We start from the raw sequence: 13,327 nt of genomic DNA on the forward strand, positions 1-13,327 counted from the left end.
TATATTATGCTGGAACTTTCCGTGTGTTGGAGTTCCAGCATAATATGCTGGAAGTTCATATACAGGTGCTCCAATCGCCAGTATATTATGTTGGAACTTTCCGTGTGCTGGAATACCAGCATAATATGCTGGAAGTTCATACACATGTGCTCCAATCTCCAGTATATTATGCTGGAACTTTTCGTGTTGCAGCAAAATAGTGGCTATTTTTCAATGACTTTGCAAATGCTGGCTATTTTTCAATTATCAGTCCGAAAACTGGTTAGCCCGTGCTATTTTAACTGTGTATTTACCAGTAGGGCACAAAAAAGATTTTCCGAAATTTAGCAGTATATTCTTTCTGAAAAATTCTTGAGGGCACCTTTAATAGTTTCTGAAGCAAAGAATCTCGTGTTGCTCTCTGCTCTGATCCTGCAAACGAGCACTCTTTAATGTTCATGCCAGTCATGTTCTCTTTTTACATATCCTCTTTTTAATTCAAGATTGGCGATAATGCAAACATATGTTGAGATGTGTAGATTAGTCAATACTATTTGTTTTATGGCTGTTTCTTATGTTGTTTATTCCTCTTGGATTTTGAGTTCCTTACTACTTCAAACTGAAATGCAGATCGTCTGTACCCTTTGCATGCCAAATGGTGGCTTTAAGTACTTTTTTATAACCGGAAAATTCCCCAAGGGTCAATCGCACGCAGTGGCAGAGCCAGAATTTTCATTAAGGGAGGTCAAAATATAAAGAAATAAACTCACCAAGAAGTCAAGGGGTGTCAATACATAGTATATATACATATTTTATAAAAAATTACCTAACTACACAGTGTAATTTTCCGACAGAGGGATGTCGGTTGACACCCCTTAAGCATGTGGCTCCGCCACTGGTTGCACATGCCACACGGTTTAAAAACTCAATGGATTATAAGGCCGCTCCTCTACCATTCTCTCTTAAAATATCAGGCCATCAAATTTGAATCCGCAGCGTGTGCCTAACCCGCACATTACACACTGCGTTCTTACCACTAGACCAAAGCCCTAGATACAATGGTGACATTATTTCCTTACCAAATTTTAAGCGTCTCTTTACTTATCACAAACTTGCAATAGCACAAGCACACAAGTAGGTATCTTCATTAGGAAAAATAAGTTAGATGTTTATGGTACATGCTCTTTCAAGCGTTAATAACAAAACAAAAAAAAACTCTTGTCAGTTCATACACATGAACTAAACTTTCCACACATTTTTCAAAGAATCTTCAACGTCTTGAATTCGCTTCTGTCCAGAAAATTCAGCACATGGTACAACAAAAATAGCACAATTCGAATTAGCATTAAGTACAGAGGTTGGGCATACATACTCCCCCATCAGGATTCTGCTGTTCTTTCCATATTCTTCCAGTTACTCGTAGTTTAAGCTCCTTTCTCTCTCCACCAGAAAAGAAAAGGGCCATGTTACGTTGTATAACGAGTCCATCGTGGCTATCCCTAACTTTCCGGTGACTGTCTCTTATGCTTCGGGGCGTACCTTCCCATGTAAGTTTTCTTCCATTACCCCCAACTTCCAAGCTGTAGCTATAGTTTCGAGCCTCTATCTCATCTCCCATAAAACGAAGAAATGCCATGTAAACAGGAGCTGTTCCGAGCTGAAAGGCTTCAAAATGGAGACAGAAGCATTGACCAAAACAATTGAAAACCTGAAAAGAGTAAAACAAGCACAACATACAAGCTATGAGATTATAACTCGAAAATTCAGCAGCAGAAGCAGGAGTGTAATTCTTGATCAGAAGCTTCCCACGAGATCAAACTAAACTTTAATTGGGCGTCAACATTTGAAGAAGTGAACAAATGAATAAATCACTGTAGTGATAAGTGGTGTCATTGTTTTTCATATTTCCTCAACTGCTTTCTCCTTCGAACCAATTTTGCAGATGTCGATGTTACTGCTAATGTGAACGATGTTTCGGCTTTGATTGGCCAAAATAACTTAAATGATGAAAAAGTTGTGACAATGAAATAGTGCAGAATATCAGGACGGAGGACTAAACAAAGTCACGCAACAATAGATAGGATACGTCCACATATGACGAGCCATTTTATAAAGTGTCAAGAGCATCATCAGGAGTGTAATAACAAAACAGATGTAACAGGTGACAGCTAAAGTTTTACGTAAACGCATGAAATAGTTATGCACCTTCTAAATGTTGAGAGCCTTGATCAAATATCACATGCTCAGCTTTTGAAGAACATGTTAAACTCAACAAAGCTAAAGTCCTTTTAATGAATATACCGGAAAAAAAAGGAAGATTTCCAACTTACTGTTAACATCCACGTCGCATTTTCAACTTCTCGAGGGTTAGATTTGACATAGCGATGGTTAAAAGTGCACCCCGAATGCATGTCTACCTTGTGATCATCCCTCAAATGAGCAACCAAGTAAGGAATATCACCGACAACCGAGCACTCAGACCCAGCATAAGGGCAGTTGTATGGTCTAAAGTTGCATATTGCTTCATGTTTTAGCTTACTGTAATAAGGAAATATCTCAGGACACCCAACAGAACCATATTTGCAAGGGAGCTCGAGTGATTCAGCCACTTTTTCCAGTGCTAAGCATCTGATATCTCCAAGCTCTTGTCTACAAGTGGGACATCGGTTGTGTGCCCTCGCTTTACATGTCGAACAGATCGTGTGTCCATTGTGGCACTGCAGCAATACATGCAAAAGTGAAACATAAAATTATTGACAAACAAAGAGTTGCAGTGAGCATTCCCAGTTGAGACTAATCAGATTCTCTTTTAGCTGACCAGTTGTAACAATGATTTGCTATCCGTATCGATGGTAGCTAACTACAATATTTAAGGAGAACTGCATGGACTAGTGCTCAGACTTAAAAAAAGGCTCCTATTAAATAAGTAGAGAAAAATCTAAGCCATCACCTTGGCACACACATGCACAGAAAAAATTAAGAAGAAATTAGGCATCATTGCGAGCGGTTAGTTAGTAAAAAGATACCAGGAAGCCTCCTAGCATTCAGTACCAAGAGACGAAGGCACATATTATCTGTCTTTAAAACATGCATAATTTTGCATGAAAAAATATATCATAAAGAGTTGAAACTTGAAAAGTATTACTTGAGCCACCCCACCTGCTCAAATAGAAGCCTCAAAGTTGTTAAAATTAAAAAAAAAGGTTCATTGGTCAAGCTTCTAAAGAAAGTTTTCAAAAATAATAAGGTTGTAGATATTCTTCTAGACGAAACCTCATGAGCAAAGAGCAATAGAATAACTAAGTTACTTTTACACTCCCCTAAGTTCCTCGTACAGTTTTCCTTCCCATCTCTTACTATTAGCAACGGAGCAAAATGGAAAAGATCCTAGGTGTGATTTCGAACATCATCATCCTGCTCCCAATTCTCATAGTTTCTGACAACAAAAAAAGGGCTGAAGATCTATTTTATTTCACCTTAACTGCATCCTTTCGAGGGCTTTTTACAAAGTAGTTACTACTCTTTAATGACTACATAGGAAATAAAAGGCTCTGATTTTCATTGAACTAGGAAAACTGTACACAGCATAGGTTTTACTCAAGATGAACATCGATGTTAATAGGAACCTTCGTTTGAGACCATCAACTTGAGCCCAAAATACCGTCATCCAACACTCATAACAGAACTGAACTAATTCATAAAGTTATACCCCATGTCAGTTTAAGCCATAGTTACAAACAAAAATCATTGGTTGGTACATATAAGCTGCGGATCATAGGATACCACAACGCCTGTAACCAAAATTCATGCCATTGTCAGATGGCAAGGTAAAAAACACTAACAATTTGAATTCAATACATTCAAATTATTGTGTCTCAGGTAAGAATTCAATAGTGATATCATGTGAACATCTTTAACAAGATCCACATATTATTAGCGGTAATCGTGCGTGAATCATGAAGCTTTAATTTGAAATTGAGTGCAAAAAAATTTCAGTCTAACTCCTTTGCTTTTCTTATTAGTAATAACGACTGATTACTGCTAACTCTAAAATTCCTTACTATTATGTAGAACTGATCTTTAGAAATTTGCCGTAACTCTCTCCTCCTATTTAGGCTCTTTTCTGATAGGTATTATCTTTTTCAAGTTTATCTTGTTGCTGCATCTGCTGTACATATCTGTATAAATGGTCTGCCATACAATCAAATAACATCGCAGTATTTTCCATTTTCTACTTTCTTCTCTTTTATGGTATCAGAGCGACACTAAACTCCCACGAGTCGATCCTCTATTTATTTTTTCCGCTTACTAGCCCAACCACTCAAATGGCCGCCAATAATTCTGTGACCAATGCTAATGGAGTCAACAACGCCATTACTATTGTCCAATTCAATCCCCTTACGCAACTGCCCATAAAATTAACTAGCAGTCACAATTTCTCCAAGTTACAATGCTTATGCATGGTCGCAATCTCTATGGGCATCTCGATGGCTCCATCCCTGCCCCTACACCTTTTCCTAAAGCACGAGGAAGACAAGAAGCCTTTGTCAACACCTATTACCACTGTTGTAGCACAAAAGACTACACCAACTCCTCGTCAGGGTAATAATCCTAACTCCAGGTCCGAATGCACCTGCCAACAATCAGCAATGGCAAGCACAACCGTGGCGCCCAGTACGAAGAAACAAGCAGCAGCAACCCTTTGACAAAAACCTTCGCTGCCAACTATGTGATCGTGTAGGTCATTCTGGTAGAGTATGCAGATCGCAGTCACATGATCATCTGCAAGCTCGGGCAAACTTTGCTGCTCGTTTTTCTCCTCAACAGACCCCGTGGATCGTGGACAGTGGAGCCACTCATCATATTGCATCTGATGCTCAAAGCCTAACCTCTGTACATGATTACCACGACACCGAAGAGATAACTATGGGAAATGGTAACACCATACCAATATCCCATACCGGTAACGTTAACATAAGTGCTTCAAATCATAATTTCAAATTTCTCAATACCTTATGCTCTTCTGCCATAAAAAGTAACCTTATTTCTGTTTCTAAGTTTTGTCGTGATAATCATTCATTTATTGAATTCTTTCCTTTTCATTATCTTGTGAAGGATCTGTGTACGGGGGCGTCTCTAGTTTGCGGGCAGAATAAAGATGAGTTGTATGAGTGGCCACTGGGTTGTGCACATCGTCCTCCTCAATGCAATGCGGTTGTTCTAATTCACCTGTGGCATCGGCGTTTAGGTCATCCTAGTCGTCGCATTTTAAATATTATCTTGAATAATTTTTCTCTTCTTGTTTCAGATCCTAAAGCTAGTTTCATTTGTAATTTCTGTTCAGGTTGACTTTTTCCGAAAATTCATTGCAAAGTAATAAGCCACTGCAAATCCTTTATAGCGATTTTTGGGGTCCGTCTCCGGTTTTGTCAATTGATAAAAGAAGATATTATGTGTTATTTGTGGGCCAATTTTCAAAATACAAGTGGTTGTTCACTTTGAAATCAAAAAATGAAACGCTTGAAGTTTTTCAAACTTTGCATCCATTGCTTGAACACAAATTCAACACCAAAATTCAATCTCTTTACACTGATGGTGATGGTGAATTTCAAAGTTTACAGTCCTATCTCAAAACATATGGCATAGAACACTTAGTGTCACCCCCATATACTCCGCAAAGAGTTGCTCTAGTCGAAAGACGGCACCGACATATTATTGAAACTGCTAAAACCTTGCTGCACCAAGCATCTTTACCCTCACACTTTTGGAGTTTTGCCGGTCAACAAGTTGTTTATCTTATAAACATGCTCACTACACCCAATCTTCAGCATAAGCTCCCCTTTGAAATTTTATTTCAAACTATGCCCAAGTATGACTCCATTAAAGTATTTGGATGCTTGTGCTATCCATGGCTCAAACCATATGCTAAAAATAAATTAGAGCCCCGTTTGACAGCATGTGTTTATTTAGGAATTTCAAATAAACATTACTGCCATCAATGTTTTGATCCTTTAACTTTCAAAATTTATTTATCACGTGATGTCTTATTTCTGGAAAATCAGTTCCCATTTGAAAATATTTTTTCCCATTTGAAAATTACACTCAATAAAAATGTATCTTGGGAGATTTGTTCAACTGAACAACCACAAATGGATAATACTTTGAGTTCAAATGTCTGTTATGAGCTTCCTACTCAAAATGTACAACAGCCCGTGGACACTCATTCACTCGTCTCCTCTGCCCCAACAGGTGCCACCATCTCAGGTAATTCAGTTTCTCGCTTATCTGACACTTCCTCTCCTTCTCTAACATCTCTGCTGCCCCTTCCTCTTGCCACACCAAACTCAGATGTCAGCCATGATTCCCCTCAACCAAATCGTTCTGCTTCACCAGTTCACCCTTCTCCCCATTTAAACGCTCAGCCTCAATCCACAATAATCACTTACCAGCGCCGAAATAAGTCCACTGGACCTCTGACCCAGAACCCTATGATACAACCTTCTTCCTCGTCACTTGTCCCACCTTCCATCGCCTCACAACCTTCCTTTGTTGCCTCTGACTCTACAGTGACATCCACTCATCATATGGTTACTCGGTCTAAGACCAACAGCCTTAAGCCTAAACAATTTCACACTGTTGTTCAAACCACTTCCTCCATACCTAGAACCTTTAAGCAAGCTCAACAAGTCCCACACCGGCAATGAAGCTATGAAAAATGAATTTGAAGCCTTAGTTCGGAACCGGACATGGGATCTGGTACCATGTGATCCTTCGAAAAACGTGGTGGATTGTAAGTGGCTTTTTCGAGTTAAATATCATCCTGATGGTTCTGTTGGCAGGTACAAAGCTCGCCTAGTTGCCAAAGGGTTCATACAACGACCTGGCCTTGATTTTCAATGTACTTTTAGTCATGTGGTAAAGCTCGCAACTGTTCGACTCGTTCTTGCAATTGCGACAAAACAGAGTTGGCCCATCCGTCAACTTGATATCAATAATGCCTTCCTGCAAGGTCGTCTTGACGAGGAGGTCTATATGCGCCAACCACCTGGTTTCGAAACTTCTACACATCCTACACATGTTTGCAAGCTGCACAAAGCTATATATGGCCTCAAACAAGCTCCCAGGGCGTGGTACACTGAACTCAAAAATTATCTTGTTACTTCGGGATTTATTAAATCCCAATTTGATTCATCATTGATCATCATGCATAATTCTGAGTTTACTACTTATATACTAGTTTGTGTTGATGACATAATTGTTACGGGCAATCAAATTCGTGATGTTCAAAACATTATTGAAAATCTGCAACCCGATTCTCACTAAAGGATCTTGGTCCACTTCATTATTTCCATGGTGTTGAAGTCTTTTCTTATCCAGGTGGTCTTTTGTTGTCTCAACAAAAATACATTACAGATTTGTTACAGGAAGTTAATATGCACAATTGCAAGGGTGTTCCAACGCCAATGGCTTCTACTGTTGTTTTCCTAGAATCTGCCAAAGATTCTCTAGTAGATGGCTCTCTTTATAGGCGGATAATTGGTAAACTTCATTATCTTTCCTTTACACGTCCGAACATCGCTTTTGTTGTTAGCAAACTCTCACAGTCCATGCACCAACCCTTAATATCTCATTGGACAGCCATGAAGCGTCTTCTTCGGTATCTTCACCGGACATCTTCGTTTGGTCTCTGAATTGCTAAAGAACGTGATCATCGTCTTCTAGCCTACTCGGATTCTGACTGGTCTGGAGATCCTCTTGATCGAACCTCCACTACAAGTTATGTTGTTTACCTTGGCAGCTCTCTGATATCATAGTCCTCTAAGAAGCAAAAATTTGTTTCCCGTTCCTCCACAGAAGCAGAATATTGGGCCGTTGCAGCTACTGTTTCTGAGACCAATTGGCTAAGAAGTTTACTCCATGAGCTTCGCTTCCGCATATCAGCCACTCCTCAGATCTTTTGTGACAATGTCAGTACCACCTACATTTGCGCCGACCCGGTGTTCCATAGTCATATGAAGCATATTGCTATTGACTTTCACTTTGTTCGTGAACAAGTTCAAAACAAGGAAATCGAAGTTCAACACCTTCACTCGGCTGATCAAGTGGCAGATATACTTACGAAACCACTTCCAAGAGCCTCGTTTGTCAAGCAATTTTCCAAGTTGGGTGTTGTTGACACCACCAACTTGCGGGGGCGTAATAACGGATGATTACTGCTTACTCTAAGATTCCTTACTACTATAGAATTCTATTTTGTAGTTACTGGTCTTTAGGAATTTGTTGCAACTCTCTCCTCCTATTTAGGCTCTTTTCTGATAGGTTTTATCTTTTTCAAGTTTATCTTGTTGCTGTTGTACATATTTGTATAAATGGTCTTCCATACAATCAAATAACATCGCAGTATTTTCCATCTTCTACTTTCTCCTCTTTTAGTTAGGTCATATGTGATCCTTTGCGAGACTATGTATAACATAGGCTTTTCAAATTGTTAGTGTTTTTTGACCTAATAAGAAAAGCAAAGGAGTTGACTGGAATTTTTTTGCACTCAATTTCAAATTAAAGCTTCATGATTCACGCACGATTACCGCTAATAATATGTGGATCTTGTTAAAGATGTTCACATGATATCACTATTGAGCTCTTACCTGAGACACAATAATTAAAATATCTTGTGGGAATTTTACAATTGAATTAATGGTTCACTAAGGGCTTCTATAAACAAGGCCAGATTCCATTATAGCCAACATCAGAAACAATTGAAAAATGGACGACAGAATATATTTCTTTGCTGCAGTGGAAGAAGATTATCTTCTTTTACTCTTTCAAACCAGTTGCTTTTGCAACAGGATTGTGAACTTTTTATCATCTTACTATCTATCCCTGCCAATACCACCCTGCACATCGAGTTGAAAGCAGCTATACTGGGCCAAGTCGAACCAAGCACAAAAAACCTTTGTTATAGTTGCAAAGGAGCTAGAGTTTGAACCCCAGCCAACTCTTCCAGATAAAATTTTAGAATATTATCAAGATTTTTCAATTGGTAAATAGTCCTATGCAGAACAAATTCGCGGAGTCCACGTAATAAACCAGGCTCCAAAAGCTGGAAAACTAAACCAAATCTAATTCATTCACTAACCAAAAACAAAGTCCCTAGTTCAAATAGCCTATATATCCTTTCAAGAAACTTAATGAATCTATACATCAAAGATGCCACTAACCCAACAATAAAAATTCAATCTTGCCTCAATCTAGCCAATAAAAGGGTTCAGGAAGAAAAAAAATAAAAATAAAATAAAATCCATAGCTGGAAATGTGAAATATAATTTCCAACAAAACAGAAAAGGAATTTTAGCATATCGGAGCTTCTAATATTACATATCTTTTAACAATCAAAGCATTCCAAAGGTTACATAAATCACCAAATTAGTCTACATTAGTATCAATAGATAGAAAATTAATGAATCTACACATCAATAGATGGCACAATCCCAACAATAAAAATTCAATCTTGGCTCAATCAAACCAATAAACTGGTCCAAAAATTCCAAAATCTGGAGCTAAACAATTTGAAGCATAATTTCCCCAAAAAGGGTGAATTTTCAGCTAAGCTTCTTAAAAAGGAGCAAACCCAACAATAAAATATAATTTCTCAAAAAAAGAGGGCAATTTTTAGCGAAGCTTAAAGGAACAAACCCAACAATAAAAATTAAATCTTGCATCTATCAAGCTAATATAAACAGGTTCAAAAAACCAAAATCAAGAATGTGAATTTTTAGCAAAGCTTCTAAAAAGGGAAACATTTTTAAGAGAGAAAAAGGGAACAAACCTGATGAATTGGAGGGTACATAGAATTGGTACAAACAGGGCATTCAAGAAGCTCATGAACACTAGTTGTAGAATGAATTGAAATGCCATCACTATTATTGCTGTTGCTATTATTGTTAATATTGTTGTTGATATTAAGGGGTGATTTTGAAGATGGGAATTGAGAATGAATTATATGTGGATGATGTAAAGGGATCTCATCATCTTCTATTATACCATCTGAAGATGATATACATTCAATGCTATCCAACTCCATTCTTGCATAAAAATCAAATCTTTACTCAAAAATCAAGAATGTATAAATCTTATTATTGATGGGTTTCCATTAAAAATGGGGATTCAAAATATGGTTTTTTTTGAATCAGAGAGTGAAGAGACAAAAGAAGGGAAAAAAGGAGGACCATTTAGCTTTGGGAAGGAGGAAAGAATGGTCCTTTTTCCACTTTATTTTTTCCCCTACTTTATTCCTTTGCTCATTTTATTTTGCTTTAAAATCCTATAGGTATTTGTTCTATAAAGAAGGGTGGGTTTAAAGATCATTGCATCTCATTTTTAAAATTTTAAAAAAGAATTAGATTTATATATTATAAAACTATTATAAATGCCCTCAAGGATGATTGAGTTGGTTGGGTGAGTGATTTTACACGTGGGAGTTTTGGGATTGATTCTCCTCACCGTCAGATTCCTCAGTCAGAACACGTCGCACCGAACTTGCCTAGTTGGTTTACATCTTCTATGTGATTTGCGAGTTATTGCATAGTAAGTAGGTTACCTAGTGAACACTCGAAAAATTACGGCTACGGATTTCCCTGTAAATTTAAAATAAAAAATAAAAAACTATTACAAGTGATAATCTTATAGTTAAACTATCTTTGAAACATCTGAAAATATTGTTGTCAGAGTTGTTTGATTTTTCAAATAGGAACATATCCATCTAGTATTGTTAGTTTATTTGACTATTGGAAGGATTTATAATTACCATCTTCACATTTTTTTTTGTTATGAAAAAATAAATACTCCAAGTAGATAAAAAGAAGATCAGTTCCTTTAACTATTTAAATAGAAAAAAATTATTCACACTCATTGTTTATATATCAATACACCAAAATGTTACTCAATTAATTACACATATTTTTATTTTATCTATGTCCTAAAAAACGCATGACGACAACTTAGCTAGTAAGCTCAAATAGATGTTTTAGATTTGAGTTCGAAACAATGAAGTCGCATCTTTTGTTAGGGAGTGTTTTATATTTAATATGAGATTTTTCGATGAATTTAGTCGAATCTTAATGTAAATATTAAATATTGTGCGAGGAAAAAAAGTGAGCTTCACTGAGTGGGCGTTTGGACATAAGAATTGTAAAATTCCAAAAATAAAGTGAAAAAAAAATTCGAGTAAAAATAATATTTAAAAATTAGAGTTGTGTTTGAACATGAATATAATTTTGGGTTGTTTTGAAGTTTTGGGGAGTAATCCGTCAATATCACATTCCAAACCCAATAGGAACCCATCATTACTCATTATTGCCTGCCTCGCCACCATTTTGCATACTGCAAATCAGACTATGACACGTTTACATACATAGGCCAAAGGAATTACAAATGGCATAACACAATACAACAAGCTACAAACTGAGGGGAAAATGCCCCCTTTTTTTTTCTTTTTTTAAAAAAAATTATTTGACCAAGCTTTTAGGGGAGAAAAATATATTTATGAAATATTTTTTAAAAATTTGATCAAATACTAATTGCTGCTTAAAATTATTTTTTAAATTAATTAACCAAACATAAACTACTTCTTACCAAAATATTTCTTTTGAAGAAAAAAACAATTCTCGAAATAAACTTATTCCAAATTGGCTATTAAGTTTCTTGCTCTTTTGTAACTGCTGCTCACGTTCTATCGCCAACTACTTAAGACTTTATCACAAAGCATGTATTCTCCCTTCTGTCTTATTTTACGTAAAAGTTTTTGATTTAATGCAGAGTTTAAGAAATAAATGAAATTTTTTGATACATAACTCAATGAATGCAAAATATCAAAATTATCTTTTTAAAAAATAGTGGTGAAAATTTTATGTCTTTTTCATTTTTCTCTCCTTGTGAAAGAATTAATTTTATAGCAAGTGGATTAGAACAAGTCATATCTTAATATATCCCAACGGTATATGGGAATATTAAGCTAAAAAGAGTTTTGAAAGGTGAAATTTATCATTTCTTAGCTTTGTTAATTATCATGGACCTAAATAAAAAGAAAATAAAGAACATAACATAAAGAATGTGTTTATGGGAAACAATTACAACCGTAAAGAAGAGATCAAGATACAAAATAAATATAAAATTCTTGAGTTAGCTTGTATGAAATTACATATACTCTATGGAGATAAACATGTGAGATATTAATCAAAGTTTGAGATTAGTCGAGACAATTTTTATATGAGTGTATACTCATCACATGTCAATAATCAATTAAACTTTAATTAATATATACAAACAATTTTAAAATTAATAAATCGAATCTCATCTTTATATTTCAATTTAGGACAAGTCACTATCCTTTTAAACTATAATCATGTTTTCCCATATGGCTATATTAAATACAATTAGGGCTCTTAAAAAAAGCAAAAAAGCAAAAAGAAAAGACACCCTGAAATAATGCAGACATCAAGAAAACAATTGTGAAAGTCCTTTCCCTTTCACTTATAGTGTTTTCGAAGGGATAATTTTTAATTTAAATTCTGTCACTAACTTTCTATGCTATCTTAAAATCAAGACTGATTTGTCAATACAATGTCAAAACATAAATGAGAAATAAGAGTAAATTCTGTTTTTGAAGTCTATTTTGAAGTAAATAGACGGGGACTTATTCATCAAATTGGAAACTAATGACAAAAAGAATTAAAAGACAAGCAATTTCTGTTTTTGTCTCCATCTTATAGCTTCATCCTTTGTCTCTAAGGTTGATATAGGTAGTCAGCATCCTGAACTGCAAATAAGATTTTTCAATAATTAGTATTTACCGACCAACGGCGGATCCAGGATTTTAATTCTATGAGTTCAATATTTAAAAAATTTGGCATTAAACTCATTATATTTTTAAAGTTATAAGTTCATATCTACTATTTATTGTAATTTTAGTGGTTTATATTTATAAATGTATGCTCCCCATTAAAAGTACTGGGTTAAGCTGAACCCAGTAACTCTATGTTGCATCCGCCTCTGTAGTACCAACAATTAATGTAAAGAATTATAGTAAAGGTGAAGAGTAGGTAATAATTCCATATTTGGCTTAGGCAAAAAGGGTGGCCAGACAAAAGGGTAAATTTCATAAATGGTCATATAACTATGACTTTTTTTTCACCAAAATCATATAATTTTGTTTTCTCACACAACAATCATATAACTATGATTTTTTTCATCAAAGTCATATAACTTTGTTTTCTTACACAAAAATCATAAAACTTTCACCAACTAACACAAAAATCATAATGGTCGAAAAATAAATTTTTCGGTAGTATTT

At 35.8% G+C, this 13,327-nt stretch overlaps 1 protein-coding gene across 1 annotated transcript; it reads right to left on the bottom strand.

The window, feature by feature from the left end:
* Positions 1-1,104: 1,104 nt before the first annotated feature.
* Positions 1,105-10,239, bottom strand: LOC104113446 (E3 ubiquitin-protein ligase SINAT5-like). The gene is made up of 3 exons (XM_009623610.4): positions 9,806-10,239; positions 2,310-2,696; positions 1,105-1,687 (listed from the first exon to the last, which is right to left on the bottom strand). The coding sequence occupies exons 1-3, from the start codon at positions 10,058-10,060 to the stop codon at positions 1,325-1,327; spliced, it is 1,005 nt and encodes a 334-aa protein (XP_009621905.1). The 5' UTR covers positions 10,061-10,239; the 3' UTR covers positions 1,105-1,324.
* Positions 10,240-13,327: the final 3,088 nt, after the last annotated feature.

This window comes from Nicotiana tomentosiformis, chromosome 5 (genome assembly GCF_000390325.3).
Source record: "Nicotiana tomentosiformis chromosome 5, ASM39032v3, whole genome shotgun sequence".
NCBI lineage: Eukaryota > Viridiplantae > Streptophyta > Magnoliopsida > Solanales > Solanaceae > Nicotiana > Nicotiana tomentosiformis.